Genomic DNA, 15,779 nt, shown 5'->3' on the forward strand with positions numbered 1-15,779 from the left:
GTTCAATGCTATCTTTTTTTCTTTTCCATTTCTTTCCGAAATTTTTTTTTTTTTTTTTTGCAAACCAGGTGTTAAGCATTTACCATCACAGCACTGCCTCAGAGGCTTGTTGATCTTACATCACCAAAGAAAGTAGAAGGAAATGAAGAAAAATGCCTCTCCGTCCCTTGTTCCAGGGCCAACATGAGCTACATCTCCAGCTATATCCTCTCCAGTGGCTGGCAGGGCAAAACATCCCTCAGAAGCCTTCACATCTCAAACTAGGGCGTCTGGTCCCTGCCCACCTCCCTCATGGGCAGTTGTGAGACTCAGGATGACGGCATGGCTGTAAGGATGCATGAGCTGGGGGAAGCCTAGGACAGCAGGGATATCTGCTTCTTAAGAGAGGTGCCACCCAGTAAATGGGCAAAGGAACTAAACAGACACTTCTCAAACAAAAAAATAGGAACAGTCAACAAATATATGAAAAAAGGTTCGATATCACTAGCAATTAGAGAAATGCAAATTAAAACTACACTGAGATTTCATCTCACTCCAGTCAGAATGGCAGTTATCAAGAATACAAATAACAATAAATGTTGGCGAGAATGTGGGGGAAAGGTACACTCAGACATTACTGGTAGGACTGCAAATTGGTGCAAACACTCTGGAAAGCAGTATGGAGATTCCTCAGAAAACTGGGAATGGAACCACCATTTGACTCGGTTATCCCACTCCTCGGTATATATATCCAAAGGATTTAAAATCAGCTTACTACAGTGACACAGCCACATCAGTGTTTATAGCAGCACAATTCACAATAGCTAAGTTATGGAACCAACCTAGATGTCCTTCAACAAATGAATGGACAAAGAAATTGTGGTGTATATACACAGTGGACTGTTACTTAGCCATCAAGGAGAATGACTTTATGACATTCACCAGTAAATGGACGGATCTGGAGATGCTAAGTGAAATAAGCCAATCCCAAAACACCAAAGGTCGAATGTTCCCTCTGATATGTGATGCTAACATGCCACAAGGGAGGGGAATAGAAAATTGGATTGATGGAAATGAAAGGAAGGGATGGGGGTTAGGAATAGGACAGTGGAAAAGACATGGAGTGAACCTGACCTAACTTTCCTATGCACAGACATGAATACACCTCAGGGAATCTCACCATCGTGTACATCCACAAGACTGGAGTCCTAAAAAGGATCAGGTCTCTTCCAGGCTTGTATAAATATGTATAACTAAAAAGAACTAATGGCAGGGGTCAACCCTCCTCATCACCAATTATCAACACAACAGTGGCTCAAGCAGAATTCACCCAAAGACCCTGGGAAGCTGCCACCGTGGAGCCAGCACAGAGACTGCCAGTTCCAGAGCATGGGGAGGGGGCAGAAGGCAAAGCCACTTCTGCTTTCTACCTAAGCCTCTGAGGAACGGGGAGGGAGCACCTTTGAACTCTCAAACCTCAGCCACGGGTTCACTTCAAGTTTTGAGGGAAATCTTACAGGCAGTTTCATTATATCTGGCTCAGCTCTCTGCAGAAGTACCTCTCTGTGCTTCTGGAGAAGCTGAAATGTGGGAAGAGTTGCTCTAAGTGTGGGTGGATGTGACTGTCACTGCAGACAGGGATCACATTCTGCTCCCAGACGTTTCTTGCGGAAAACCCCAAACTTTATTTACTCTTCTGTGAATCTATTCTAAGGAAATGATTCAATATTGAAAAGACTTTTTCTGTATCTTCCACAAATCCCTTTTTAAGTGATGGAACTGGGTGGAGACCTAAATAAATATAAAAGCAAAATTTTTTATGGAAAGCTGTTGTTCTCTGAATGTTGGAAATAATCTGAAGTGTACCATGTTAGGAGACTTTAAAATTGCATCTTCTATAGACATTCATAGGCCCTTCTAATACCATAAGGAAATACTTGGTTTATATCGGTCAGTTTAAGAACAGTTGGTGCTGTGGCTGTGAGCACCGACTCTGTCCCTCATTAGCCTGGCCTTAGACACTTCACTTCAGCTCTTTATCCCTCAGCTTCCCATCAGTACAGTGGGGACCTCAACAACTTTTTTCTTTGGGAGTTCGTAAGAAAGCAAAGAGATGGTTCATAGAACTTGACACATAGTGGGTCTTCAACATCATCTACAATCAGCATCATTGTTGCATCCAAGGCAAAATCAACCCACAGATAAAATACTGGAGGAAATTGTCACAAACTGAATGGTGGCACAGAGGGACATGTCTTGTCCTCATTCTTTCTGGGACAGGACTGTCCCTTCTCCCCCATCCCCTACAGTGATGGACATTAAAACAGAGAACACATTTTTCAAAGAAACACTAGTTTAAGCTCATCCAGAAGCAGGATTAGTTGAAGTCCTTGCCATTGCTTTTCAGAGTGGCATTAAACTCCCAGCCAACTGCAGCAATAGCTCCCTAGCCCAGGGACAGCAAGCCCGGAGTCTCCCTGTAGGAAGGCTATGCTCCACTTCATAAGGCATGACCACGGGGCTCTGCACCTATGGACCCACAGAGAAGCTTACCCAGCTCATCACCCCAAAAGCTCCTGAACCTTAGCATCATGTGCTGCTCCTGTAGGGAGACCAAAGAGAGCAGAGCAGCCTCCCTGTCATCTAACAGCTGGCCTGCCAGATGGGTAGGTGTGAACCTGGCAACAGGTTGCCATGGAGACCCAGTGTGCCCCTGAGAGCTGATAGAAAGTGCTACCTGTCCAGGAAGGAAAGGAGGGCTCTGACTTAGGCCTCACACCCCAGAAGTCCCCCAGACACACACAGCACACATCTGCTGAGGGATGCTTGGGTGAGTGTCTCTGTCCTTGGAGATGCAGGGCCACTTCTAGTTCAATTGAACCTGGGGTCTGACCCTAAATATCTGCTAGCTGGATCAGCATGTGCAGGTCCCTCATCTCTATGTTTATCCAAAAAAAAATGTCATTTGGGTGTCCTAGATTTGGTATGTAGGTTCAGGATTAGATTTATAGGTGGTTCAAGTGCTGGCATGGACATGGCTTTTATGTCTAAGGGGAATTAAATATGGAATAAATAGAAAGACTCTTTCAACTGCTTCCTCTCAGACCTGGACATAGTAGTTTCTCCAAAAACAAAATCCCATTTTTCAGTAATGGCAGGCATCCATTTTCTTGCTTCTCTTCGAGTTCAAATCCACAGTCCCACAGGCACTTATACATGATGGCAACATTCACAGTGGTTCTTTCTGCACAGCAGCCTGGAAATATTTCATGCTATTAAACAACTCACTTGGGGGCTGGGGAATATAGCTCAGTTGGTAGAGTGCTTGCCTTGCATGCACAAGGCCCTAGGTTCAATCCCCAGCACCGCCAAAAACACAATTCATTTATTCAGAAATGCCTATGTGCAGTTCTAGACATACAATGTCACATGCATAAAGTGTGACAGGCTTCTCACACTGTCCACTAGGTGGAAAATGAACACTGTGATTGTCAAGTTTTTATATATATCATATATTTTTAAAATCATTATGCAAATTTAGTTTTGTTACTTGAATTTTTATATTTATTATACACATTTGCCTTTTGATTTTTTAGAGAAGTCTTTAAAAATAATATAATAACAGTCTGCATGAGTAGTTTTAACATCCAACAAGAAAGACTTTTCTATGAAATGTGCAATGTGCATAGTTCATTAGGAATGTATGTAGTTGCTGTAAGTGAGCATTCACTCTTTGGTATTTATTTTACTTTGAAATGATTCTAGACTCACAGGACATGCAAAAATAGTACAGAGTTCCCTGTATCTTTTACCCAGTTTCCTCCAAAGGCCACATCTTATGTAACTATAGGGCACTAGCAAAGCCAGCCAACTGACATTTGCACAATTTGTGTGTGTCGTTCTATGATTTTATCACACACAATTCACATAATTATTGAGATACAGAACCACCTCGTCACCACAACAAACTCTCTTGTGTTATCCCTTTATAGTCACACACACCCCTTGCCCCTTCGGCCCTAACTCTTGGCAACCAATAGTCTGTTTTCCATCTGTAGAATCTTGTCACGTAAAGAATGTTATATAAATGGAATTCTGAAGTATGGGATTTTGTGGGGTTCACTTTTCTCTATCTCTATCTCTCTCTGTAATGTCCTCAAGATCCATATGTTATAGTCTGTGTCTGGAAACTCCCCCAAAGACCTACATGTTAAGGGCTTGGTCCCCATTCTGTGCTGCTATTGGGAGGTGGTGAACAGTTAAAGAGGTGGGGCCTGGTAGAAGGACTTTAGGTCATTGGGAGTATCCTTAAAAGGATATTGGGGCTGCAGTCCCTTCCTCTCTCACTCTCCTTTGCTTCCTGGCTGCCATAAGGTGAGCATCCTCTTCTGCCATAAGCTCCCACCATGATGCACTGCTGCCACAAGCCCAAATCAATAGGATCAAGTGACCAGGAAATGAAATATCTGAAAACATGAGCCAAAATAAACTTTTTTTCCTTTATTAAATTTATTTTCTCAGGTATTTTGTCACAGCAATGAAAAACTGACACACACTATCTAAGGGGTTGCATGTATAAATAGTTCATTCCTTTTTATCACTGAGTAGTTTCCATGGCATGGATATACCACAGTTTGTTCAAATATCTACCCTTTTATATGTCTTGACTATCTCAATTTGGGGCTGATACAAATAAAGTTGTTTTGAAGAGCCTCCCCTCACTCTCTCTTGCTCCAGGTGAAGTTGTTTAGAGCTGATCCCACCCCAGAGCAATTGTGTAGCCACAGGAGATGATTCTCTGCCCAGTCTCAGTGATGGTTTCAGGACTATGAGCAGGTTCCACAGTAGGCCAGTAAGAAAACATCTTAAAGGTTTTGCTACAACCATTAGGTTTACAACCAAAAATGCCCTAAAATATAATTCAATCTCTCTAGGCTTTGTGGTCCTCAACTATGGTATAAGGATTTTAAAAATCCTTGTACTAACAGGCTGGTATGCATTTTTTATTCAGCGAACTAAAAAGTGTTCATTGAAAGAATGTAAGGGAAGCATTTCAAGAAGTGGAAGGATCAGGAGCAAAGGCCCTGGGGCAGGAAAGGAGTTAGATGACTGAAACGCCCAAAGCATAATGCCAATAAGGAATAGGGTGGACCAGGACAAGACCCTTGGAGAGGACCTTTTAAGATCTGGCAGGGAGTTTGGGCTTGAGGACCAGTTTGGACTTGAGGGGAAGCCATTGAAGTATTTTTAAGCTGGAAAATAGCAAATTCCAATTTACCTTTTACTGCTGCATGGAGAATAGCCTGGGGGTGATAGAGCAGATGTAGAGCCAACAGAAGATCCCAAGATAAAACTAGGCAAGAATGGCAGTGGCCTGTCTCTGGTGAGAAGAGTAGAGATGGAGACAAAAGGATGGGTTTTGATAGTCTTATTCATGGGATGGGTCAGAAGGTGAAGTCAAGAATAGTTCCTAGGTTTTGGACATGGAGAAGAGGGACAAGGTTGGGGCAGGTCAAGACACGTGCTTTTTGGCGTGTTATTTTCCAGAGGCCAGTGGGTGAGAGTTAGATGGTGTGAGGAAAGGGTGCTGGGAGACAAGCCTCAGTGTGAAGGCATTGATTTGGGGCCCAGGAGGCTGGATGATATTTTTAAACTGTAGAAATGGATAAGATGAGAATGGGCCCAGACTAAGAACTTGGAACCCCAAGAGTTAGAAGTTGTGCAGAACATGAAATACTCATTTCTCTGGCCCCCTCCAAAGCTAAACTTGAAAGAAAAATACTGAACTGCTCTCTTTTGCTTAACTTCTTTTGAGTTAAATGCTCAGTTAATGAATTTTCAACTTTTCTTACTTTCCAATATGCACATTAAGGTCCTAAACACCTTTCAAAGTACCACATTAGCTACATATAACAAGTCTCAAAATGGGGTTTGTGTTGCATTGGATTCTAAATCATTTGTAATTTTTATTCCAGTATCTCCCTGGAGACATGACTGAGAAGAGTGCTGTTCATGTTCACCTGGATGTCCCTTATTTTTAGTGGTCTCTTTTTGCTATTGATGTCTAAGCTTATTGCCTTGGGGTTAGAGAATGTGGAACTGCAGATCCTCCAGTCTTGTTGAACCACCCCTGTAAAGTGGCAAGTGCTCATTTCTGTGAACATTCCATAAGGTGGTAGCTTCTGTGTACACAAAGTATATTAAACTTGCTGATTTTTGTGTTGCTCAAAACCTCTGTTTCTCTGCTAATTTGTTATTGTTGTGCCCAACCTGTTTCTCTGAGTGCTGTCGTAAGATTTCCACTAAGATGGTGAATTTGTCAGATTCTCATGGTGTCACACGTTGGTGTTTGCTTTCTTTCCTTCCATTTAGCTTAGGCTGTTAGGACTGTTTGGGTGAGCTTTTGTGTCACCGTGACCAAAATATCCAACCAGAACAACTTATAGGAGAAAGGTTGGTTTGGGCTCATGGTGTCAGAGGTCTTGGTCTTCAGACAGTGACTTCATGGCTCTCAAGGTGAGGCAGTCCATCCTAAGGGAAGGACCCAGCAGGGGAGAGCACCTCTGCCTGTGGTCGTTAGGAAGCAGAGGGCTGGTGGGAGGAAGGAGCAGCAGGCAAGATGCCCTGGGGACCCCCTCCTCCAGCCACACCCCACCTGCCTACAGGGGCCACCTGGGCAGTCCATTCAAACTAAGATGGGCTGATTAGGTCACAGCTCTCACAATCGTCATCTCTGAATGTTCCCTCAATAACCCAGGAGCTTTTGTGGGGACCCCTCATATCCAAACCATATAGACTATAAAGGTTCAAGACTTTTGTGTCTCTATGATTTATTCCTTTTTTTCATCTTATAAAGACAATCCTTATGCCCAATCAAGCTTTTTCTTTGTTTTTTCTTGTTTCTTATTAACATTACTACACTACCTTAGTTTCCTTTTAGGGACGACTTGTCTGGTATATCTTTTTCCATTTATTTATTCTTGATATTTCTGTGCTCATGTTTTTAAGTCTCTGCAAATACTATAATTGAATTTTTTAAAATTCCATCTAATATATGAGTTTAATCTGTTTGCATTTACTATGTTTACTGGTATATTTATACCTATTTTTGCCTTTTGTGTTTTGTTTGCCATTATTTTTCTCCTTCCCTTTCTTCCTTTTGTTGGATTAAGATTTTATTGTTGTCTCTATCCCCCTCTATTGGTTTGGAAGTTGTACATTCTATTTCTATTTCTTACTTGTTACTCTTAAATTCTTACCATGAATACAGGACTCTTAAATATCAATTGCTGCCCATCTAATGCAAGAGGGCCACTAGTCACATGCGGCTATTGAGCATTTGAAATTGGGTCAACTAAGCCACTAAATTTTTATATTATTCAATTTTAATTTTAAAAAGCATAGATAGTCTAAACATTGAAAATCTTGTAACAACTTGGGAATCTTTTTCTACAACTGTAAATCTTGTAAAATCTAGTCACAGATGAAATATACTTCCAATGGAAATTTTACCTTCAAATTAGAATGTATCGTAAATGTAAATACATACCAGATTTGGAAGCTTTGGCATAAAAAGACTTATATAAAGTGTCTCAACAAATAATATTTGTAACTTCCATGAGGAAATGATATCTTACATATATTGCATGGAATAAAATGTTACCAAACCAGTTTTACCTGTTTCTCTTAAATGTGGATATTACAAAATTTTTAATTATGCATGTGACCCATATTATATCTCTACTGGACTGTGTTCATCTAGAGTTAAAGCAGAACATTTTCCTAGCAAATGTGAGGCCCTGGGTTGGATCCCCATCACAACACACACACACACACACACACACACACACACACAGACATAAAGCCCAGAGAACCCAGGAGCATTGATGCTCCAATTCTCCCCATTCTCCTCTTCCAAGTCACTATATTCTTATTAGTCATTGCATTGTGAGACACTCATTATTCATGCACACTGATGCTTTAGATGTACGACAATGTTTACAGATTTCTCTTCTTTCTTTTTTAAAAAAAAATCTTTATTAATTTTTATGTGGTGCTGAGGATCAAACCCAGCACCTCACACTTGTGAGGCAAGCGCTCTGCCACTGAGCCACAACCCCAGTCCGTGTGTACAGATTTCTTTGTCCACCTCTGCATCTGGTTTCTCACACCTTAGTTTTGGTTCCACTCTGTCTTCCAGCTTCCACAGCCACAGTGCAGGCTGCATCAACTGTCCATAGAACACAAGCTTCCCCAATGTCACCAAGGACCCAGACCCTGGGAAGAGACCCGCCAGCCTCCATACTCCACGCTGTGGCCTCCATGCCTCTATTGGAGTACGCTGCTCCACGGGGGCCTCCTGTCTCTGTGGGAGCTGACATGGGCAGGAGCCACAAAAGACTGGGGCAAGCTTGAGCTGCAGACAGGAAAGGGACCTCAGGGCCATGCCCTGCTCAGCAATTACATTCTGCCGCCCTCCCTGGGGCTGGCGGCCGTGCTCACGTAGCCTCTCAGTGGGACTGAGAACAGGCTAGTGTCCATTCCCCTGAGAACAGGCCTTGTCCATTCCCCTGAATCCACTCCCAGAAAATTCTTCTGACTATCCTGGCCACAGCCTCAGAGGTGGACTTGGGGCTTAGTGCTCCAGCTGTGTGGACATTACCTAACCGGGGCTGAGACCAAAGCATCTCCCCTGTATCAAGGTGAGGCACAGAGGTACTCAGAGGCCCCCTGAAATTTGCACTCTACATGCCTTACTTGCCTCACCCCATTTCAAGCCCTGGATCCCCCAGAAGCATTTCACATGGCCACTTTCCAAATGATTCCCTTGGACCCCATGGAGCACACTGAGTCCCTCCTAAGCAGAAGGGCATCCTCAGACCCTATGTGAGCGCTCAGCTGGAAGCCTGCAGACACCCTGTACAACGTGCTGAGAGCGCCATCTCATGGCCATAAGTGCCAATTACAGTTGGTTTCTCAGGACCTCAGAATTAGTTCGTTTCTTCTACCAGTAATGGGATGCCCTTTTCTTCTTTCTTTTTTAAATTTTTACTTGTTATTTTTAGTTATACGTGATATTAGAGTGTATTTTTACATGTTATAACATACATGTAGTGTAACATTCTAAATTAGGATACCATTCTTGTTGTATATGATGTAGAGTTTCACTGGTCTTATATTCAGGAAACTTATATTCAGGAAAGTTATGCCTGATTCATTCTACTATCTTTCCTGTTGCCCTCCCCCCTCCGTTCCCTTGATTCCTTTTTTGTCTAATCCACTGAACTTATATTCTTCCCTTCCCTACCCCTTTATTGTGTGTTAGCCTCCACATATCAGAGAGAATATTTGGCCTTCAGTTTGAGATTGGCTTATTTCACCTAGCATGATATTCTCCAGTTCCATCCATTTACCTGCAAATGCCATAATTTCATTTATTACGTATACATACCACATTACCTTTATCCATTAATCTGTTGAGAGGCACCTAGGTTGGCTCCATAGCTTAGCTATTGTGAATTAAGCTGCAATAAACATGGATATGGCTGCATGACTATAGTATGCTGATTTTAAGTCCTCTGGATATATGCTGAGGAGTGAGATAATTGGGTCAAGTAGTGGTTCCATTCCAAGTTTTCTGAGCAATCGCCATACTGCTTTCCAGAGTGGTTGTACAAGTTTGCAGGATGGGAAGCCCTTTTCAAAACCAGGTAGAAATAATCCCTGGACTTTAGCATTGACAAATATTCACGCATGTAAAACATCTAAATCAATTCATCCTTTCTTAAAAAGTTATATCAGTTAGAGAAGAAAACAACATTGTTATGTAAAACACGCAGAAGTCCCCCCAAAATTCTTAATACTAAGTCTGATCATAGTGTGACTCAGAAGAATTATGACTGCTTAGGATTCAATGGTACCTTGAACAGAGGCCTCTAGAGACCTCTCATGGCCACCTTGGTGGCGGGGGAGGGGGGTCAAAAACCCCTGAGTCTTTACATAGTTCCCTAATTCCACAGAAGTCAGTCAGCCCACTGCTGGTGACAAGTTCCAGACCTTTGGCTAGGATGGTGGGTTCCCACCCAGTCACCTAGGAAGACTCTGGAAGGGCCAAAGGGGCATTCAAAATCTAGACACTTGTTCCCCATAGTGCCACTTCACCAGGATCCAACCTACTAAACAATAAGTATGACCATGTTCTCCACCACTTGCCACCAACTCCCCTTTAAACCACACATAAACTCTGGCACCAAAGTCACCTGGGAATGTTGGTTGTGCCAGTGGCCTATTTCTTCATTGGCCATGTTAATAAAACACAGAAGGTTTCTCAAGGCGCAGGAGACCTAGTTGCTCCTGCTGCTGTTGATGGAAGAAAGTGGAGGAATTGTGCCCTGTGCCTCTGACAGAGGCCACTGCCTGAGTCATTCTGACCTTGGGGAGGAGCAGAGAGCACTTCCTTCAAGCCAGGCACTTAGCTAAGTGCTCCACAAGACTTATTGCACTTGATCTTTAGCAGACCCGTGGGGTCTGCTAGCTGCACTTTACAGATGGGGTAATGGGGCTCAGAGATGTTGCAGACTCACCCAGTGACCCAGCAAAGAGTCCACAGCAGGAGTCAAGCCTGACTTTGCCTTTCAGGCCTTCATCCTTTGTGTCTCAGACCATGCCATTGATACCAGTGATGAGAATCAGGACCGAGTACCAATTCCCCGGCATGAAGATCGAACACCCAAGGAACACTGAGGCAAGTTTTATTTAAAGGCTAGAACAGAGATCGATTTCTCCCAAGGGAGAAGGGGATCCAGAGCTGGTTTCCAAAGAATTGGGGGTGTCCTGCCCCTTTTATAGGCTTTAGATTTCCTTTGTTCTCAGGCTCTCTCTTCCCCTATCCTGCCTACTTGACTAGTGACCATAAGGTGGAATGATCCAAGGGCTGGAATAAGGCCGCCCAGGGGTACTGGTATAAAGGGAGCAGCCCCAGGGGCATTCATTAACAGACCCCTGCCAGGAGGAACAAGTCCCTGGTAGCAGGTAAGCTTGACAACAGGTTGCAGGAGGGGGAAGGGCTCTGGGGCATTAACGTTTTATTTCCTCTTGAATCAGTCCCCATCTTTCTGACCCAATCATTCATTCCCTACACTGACTGTCCTTTTGCCCCTCCTGCCCCATTTCTCCTCCAAGAGCTGTGGGTACTGGCAGGGTCTGGGAACAGGATACCTTGACCTTGCTTCCCAGAAAGCTAGCCACCCTTGCTTTGGTCAGAGAGGACAAGAGATGGTGACCATGTTGAATCCAGGTGACTATAGGGTCAGCCCACCCGCAGACACTGGGAGTTTTTTTGCCCACCAGAGCCCTATGAGGAGCCAGGTCAGTGAGGGCCACCTGCCTTGTCCTTTCATGGGCCTTGACTTTCAAATGACAACGATGCTGTTTAAAGTTCTAGGACCTTGCAGAATGTGCTGAGATTTTCTGACCTCAGTTTCCCAGCCTATGAAGTGGGGAGATTCAAGTGATATTGGGGGCTCAGATCTGTCCCTTGAAACCTGCTGGTAATTTCTCTGACCCAAATTCCTACCCACCGGGGAGACACAGAAGCATGCTCGGTGTAAGAATTCCGCTGCCAGTGAAAAGACTCCGTGTAGAAAGGCCCAGGAATCCCACACATCCTGCCAGTAGTGCGTAGCCCTTGGGAAAGTGAGGCTGGGAGGGATGAGTACTAGGGTGGTGCTGTTAGCAAGGCCCAGGTCCAGGAGCGTGGGCGGCAGGACTTTCCTATGGACACCAGGGGGCGCTCTGCACCAGGTAAACCTAGCCTTGCCTCGGCCGCTGGCCCGGCCCGGCCCTTACCGGCAGAGGTTAGCTTTGCCAGGGAACATTTCCTGAGCCGCCCAGGCTGCTGCAGCCTCTTAACAGGCCAAAGGCTGTCATCAACGCATCATCCCCAGAGGCACCGAGGAGCCAGGGAACCTGGTTCCTGCTTGATGATGTTCAGTTTGGGCTGCACCCCCCTGTTCCTGCCCGCTCCTTCATCACATGGTGGCCTGGGGCAGGGCCAAATCCCAAGCTCTGTAGGATGAGAAGAGGGCGCCAGGAGACCAAGAGCTCCCTCCAGGCAAGGAAGGATCCCAGACAGGTTCCAAACAGAGGTGGAGACGCCTGGCTTCCCAGTTCCAGGTGAGCAGACCCCGGTCCAGCATTGCCTAGCATCACCCAGCCGCTTTCCTGGACACCTGGTCATCCCTGCTGTCAGGACCCGGATGCTGTGGGGACCGGGGTGAGGAGTGTATTACCCTATTCTCTCACATGCATGCAGCAGAGAACCCTGCAGGGGATGAATGAGGAACCAAAGGGAACGCACTTGGCCAGGCCAGCCTGGGGCATCAGGGCTGGGTGCATGTCCGTTCTTGAAAGATGGGATTTCAATTCCCCCGCCTCAGCAATGTTAAACTGTGACTTGGGGTTCCCCACAATTCCATTGTAATACCCACTTTAGGGAGCTGTCAGTCCCAAGGTCAATGTATTTAGTAGTCAGTCAATGCGTAATAAGTGCTAGCTCTCATTAGCACTGCGGGGGGTGGGGTGATACAGGGTACAGGAGTACTGGCCTGAGTTCAGGAGGACCAGGCATCTCCACTGCCTGCCCCTGCAGTGATCCTCTTTGCTATGTGGCCAGTGCCAGCGTGGCTGTTCTTGGCTGAGTCATCCCAAGATGTCCCTCCAGTGACTGCCCTTCCTAGTGATGCTCAGCAGGCTGGGAGCTGGGTGCTGGGCTTAATTGGGGTACAACCTGCTCTTGAACCTGCTGCAGAATGAGTGAGGGGAACCCTGGAGTGGGCAATGGGAGCACAGTCCGTTTGTCCCCCTCTGCCTCTGAGGTTACCAAGCCTGCTGTGGACTGTATTTTTTAAGCCCTTCTCCCCTCCCCTTGGTCACAGCTTCCCGGCACCTATTCTGACCTATTCTGGCATCCCTCTCTTTTCTAAAGCCAGCCCAAGAGCCTGATGGGAAGTCAGCCCCACTCAGCTCCAAGGATGAGGCCAGGTTGGCTTTCACCAATCAACACATCTCACTGGTTTGCATTGGTTCAGGGATGGGTCAGTTTGTAGCCCAAACCAAAGCCATCAGGGAAAAGGAGACATTTGGAAGAGAAGGGAGGGGCAGCTTCCCAGCATGTCTGAGAGAGATACTAAAAAATAGGCTTTTTTTTTTCCTGCTGAATAGGACAGAAGAAATATCAGCTCCTGAAGCATGTTCCAGCATTTCTTAAAAATAAGGGGACTTTGTTTGAAAATGAAGCAGACACTCCAAAAACGAACAGGAGAACTGCAAAGAAACCCAGAAACCCAGATATTGTTGATATTGTCAAACTGCTAGATCCAGCCACACCTGAAGCTCAAATTATTAGGCATTTCCTGCTAACGGAGTCAATAAATCCCTCTTATTACTGAAATCAATTTTAACCAGCTTTTTTGTTTACCACAACTGAAAGATTCTTTCCGGATAGTAATACTATCCGCTTTTTGACTCAGAAAGCATAAAGGTCACCAGATAAAACGCAAGGCACCTAGTTACATCTGAGTAGTGTTTCAGATCAATGGTGAGTATCTTTTTAGCTGATATTTCTTCTAGTCTGTCTAGCAGGAAGAAAAGAGCCTACCTTTCAGTATCTTCCTCAGAAGAGCCAAGAAGCTGCCTCTCCCTATTCTTTCAAATATCTCCTCTTTCCTCATGGACTTGGTTTGGGCTACTAACCCACACATTCCTGAACCAATTATATTCCATGCTCTGTTTAAAACATGCTTATACCACAGAACAACTGGGCATCCTGTATTTTTATTTGCTTAATCTGGCTCATGTCCAAATTCACACAATTAGAAAAGGAAAAAACTGACGTTGGATCTAGAGTTTTAATTTTAAAACTCCGACTACACCAGGTCATGGGGTGGGCTTCTTCTCACTCCCTAGTCTTCCCTACTGTCCTCCCAGCCCCAAGTGCTTAGAGCATATAGAGATATGTCCCTCTGGGTTCATTAGGATCCCCAAGGTCTGCCCCAGCTCTGGGATTCTCAGGCTAATGCTCCCTTCCTCTGGTTTCTTGCCCCTGGCTCCATTCCTGCCTCTCTTCCTTGGGACTCCTTTCTCAGCTTGCACTCTGACCTGTGCCAGCCAAACCACTGCTCTCTTGGGCCCAAGGACATGCTGGCATCTGAGGTTTGGGCCCTGTAGGTCTAGCACTTGACCACTGACTCCTTCTGTTCTCAGCTGCCCCAGATCGATCCCCAGAGGCACAGGCTGGCCCCTTTCTCTATTCTGTCCCAATGCTTCCCTGGAGAATGCTGACTGCAGGAACTGCCCTGAGATCCCCAAGGCATGGCCAAGAGGACTCTGCTTCCACACAGTCCACTGAGCGTGGCCCAGCAGCCGGCAGCCCCAGGCTTTACCCTTCCTGGGAGTGGTGAAAGACAAATCTGCTTCCCCCCAGCCTAGGGCTGGAAACTTCCAGCACCCTGAGGACTGGCTATGCTAAATAAAAGCGATGGGTTTTATAATCACAAATGTGATATAAGCTCAGTGAGCAGAGGCAGCAGCCCAGAGACAGGTGGGTGACAGGAAGAATGTTCTGGTGGGAGTCCTCCCTGGAGTTGCTCTTCTACCCATAGAAACATGCCTGTGTGTATTTAAATGGGCAACATTGTACCCACCGCCTTAAAGCCTGCTCTGCCTCAGGCGGCCAGGACCACTGTATTAGTGATGTTGATGGCTGCCTGGATGTCATTTGTCTACCTCATAATCGAGACTTTTCTTTTCAGTTGTCCGCAATAGTAATTTATGGTATAAGGACATTAGATTTGCAGAATGGAATGGAGAAGATGCACATTTACCAGCTGATGTGCTGGGGTGAGGGTCTGACCCTGGCTCTCTCTTCCTGGGCTTTATCCCTGAATCTGAGCATGGGTACAAGTCCTTGCTCTCCCCTAGAACAGGACAAATGCCTGCCCCAGTGGAAGGTTGTACATGTAAACTGAAATCACATGCAAAATTGCAGTGTTGTTGTTGAACTCATTTTCAAGGCTCTCTGGAAACACAGCTCCCCTTAAATCCAGGTCAGCTCATTGAAAACAAATCAAATGTACCAGCTGATGTGCACTGAGGACTTTGCGGTTTACAAAGCCCCTATTTCCTCCTTGAACATCAGTTCACTCTGAGAGGTGGTTGTCATTATAGGTCCCATTTTACAGAGCGGAGGAACTGATACCCAGAGGCTCTGTAACTTCTCCAAGACTGCTCTGAGAACCCAGGGTATATGTTCTTCTAAGGGACTAATTCCTAACAGCGAACGTCTTGTTTGAAATCCAAGAAAACACCAGATAAAGGGCATTCTAAATATATTTCTTTTCTATAGATGAAGATCTGTTACTGGAAAACAGGAATTAGCTTGTCTGCTTGAGGATGTGGTTGGCGCTTTATAAAAAGGATATAGAAGAAACTTGCACAGATTGCCAGCTTCGTTATGCTGCCGACAGCTTCCAGCAAAAGAAAAACCTTCGCAGCCAGATATTTCAGTAAGAATTTTATTATCCTCTGTGGGGAGGGATGGTTACCTTTGCTCTTGACTTCTTCCTTGGGGGATGGGCTCACCGGGGCCCCCAAAGGTGCCATGTTGGTCTCGTGGGCTGAGAGGACAAAACAGCATTGGTGGGCAGGGTCCTGCCCTCTTTCAGCTCAGGGCACCAGCTGCTGGCCCAGGATTTGCCCCTGAACCAGGGCAGCTGCTATGTGTGTGCCTGAAAACAGAGGCT

At 45.3% G+C, this 15,779-nt stretch overlaps 1 protein-coding gene and 1 pseudogene across 6 annotated transcripts in view; both read left to right on the plus strand.

Annotated features, from left to right (window-relative positions):
• The window catches only part of LOC107153429, a 17,737-nt pseudogene extending 2,291 nt beyond the window's left edge, over positions 1-15,446 (plus strand).
• The window catches only part of Arhgap22 (Rho GTPase activating protein 22), a 191,356-nt gene continuing 187,654 nt past the window's right edge, over positions 12,078-15,779 (plus strand). For 3 of the 6 annotated variants that reach the window (XM_048807505.1, XM_048807508.1, XM_048807511.1), the window contains exons 1-2: positions 15,171-15,279; positions 15,383-15,542. In XM_048807505.1, the coding sequence (XP_048663462.1) occupies positions 15,491-15,542 (52 nt within the window). In that variant the 5' untranslated portion in view covers positions 15,171-15,279; positions 15,383-15,490. Of the gene's footprint in view, positions 12,154-15,168; positions 15,543-15,779 lie in introns of those variants that run through there. The other 3 variants (XM_048807506.1, XM_048807515.1, XM_048807509.1) reach the window with 3 other exon arrangements.

Source organism: Marmota marmota, unplaced genomic scaffold, assembly GCF_001458135.2.
Source record: "Marmota marmota marmota unplaced genomic scaffold, marMar, whole genome shotgun sequence".
Lineage (NCBI taxonomy): Eukaryota > Metazoa > Chordata > Mammalia > Rodentia > Sciuridae > Marmota > Marmota marmota.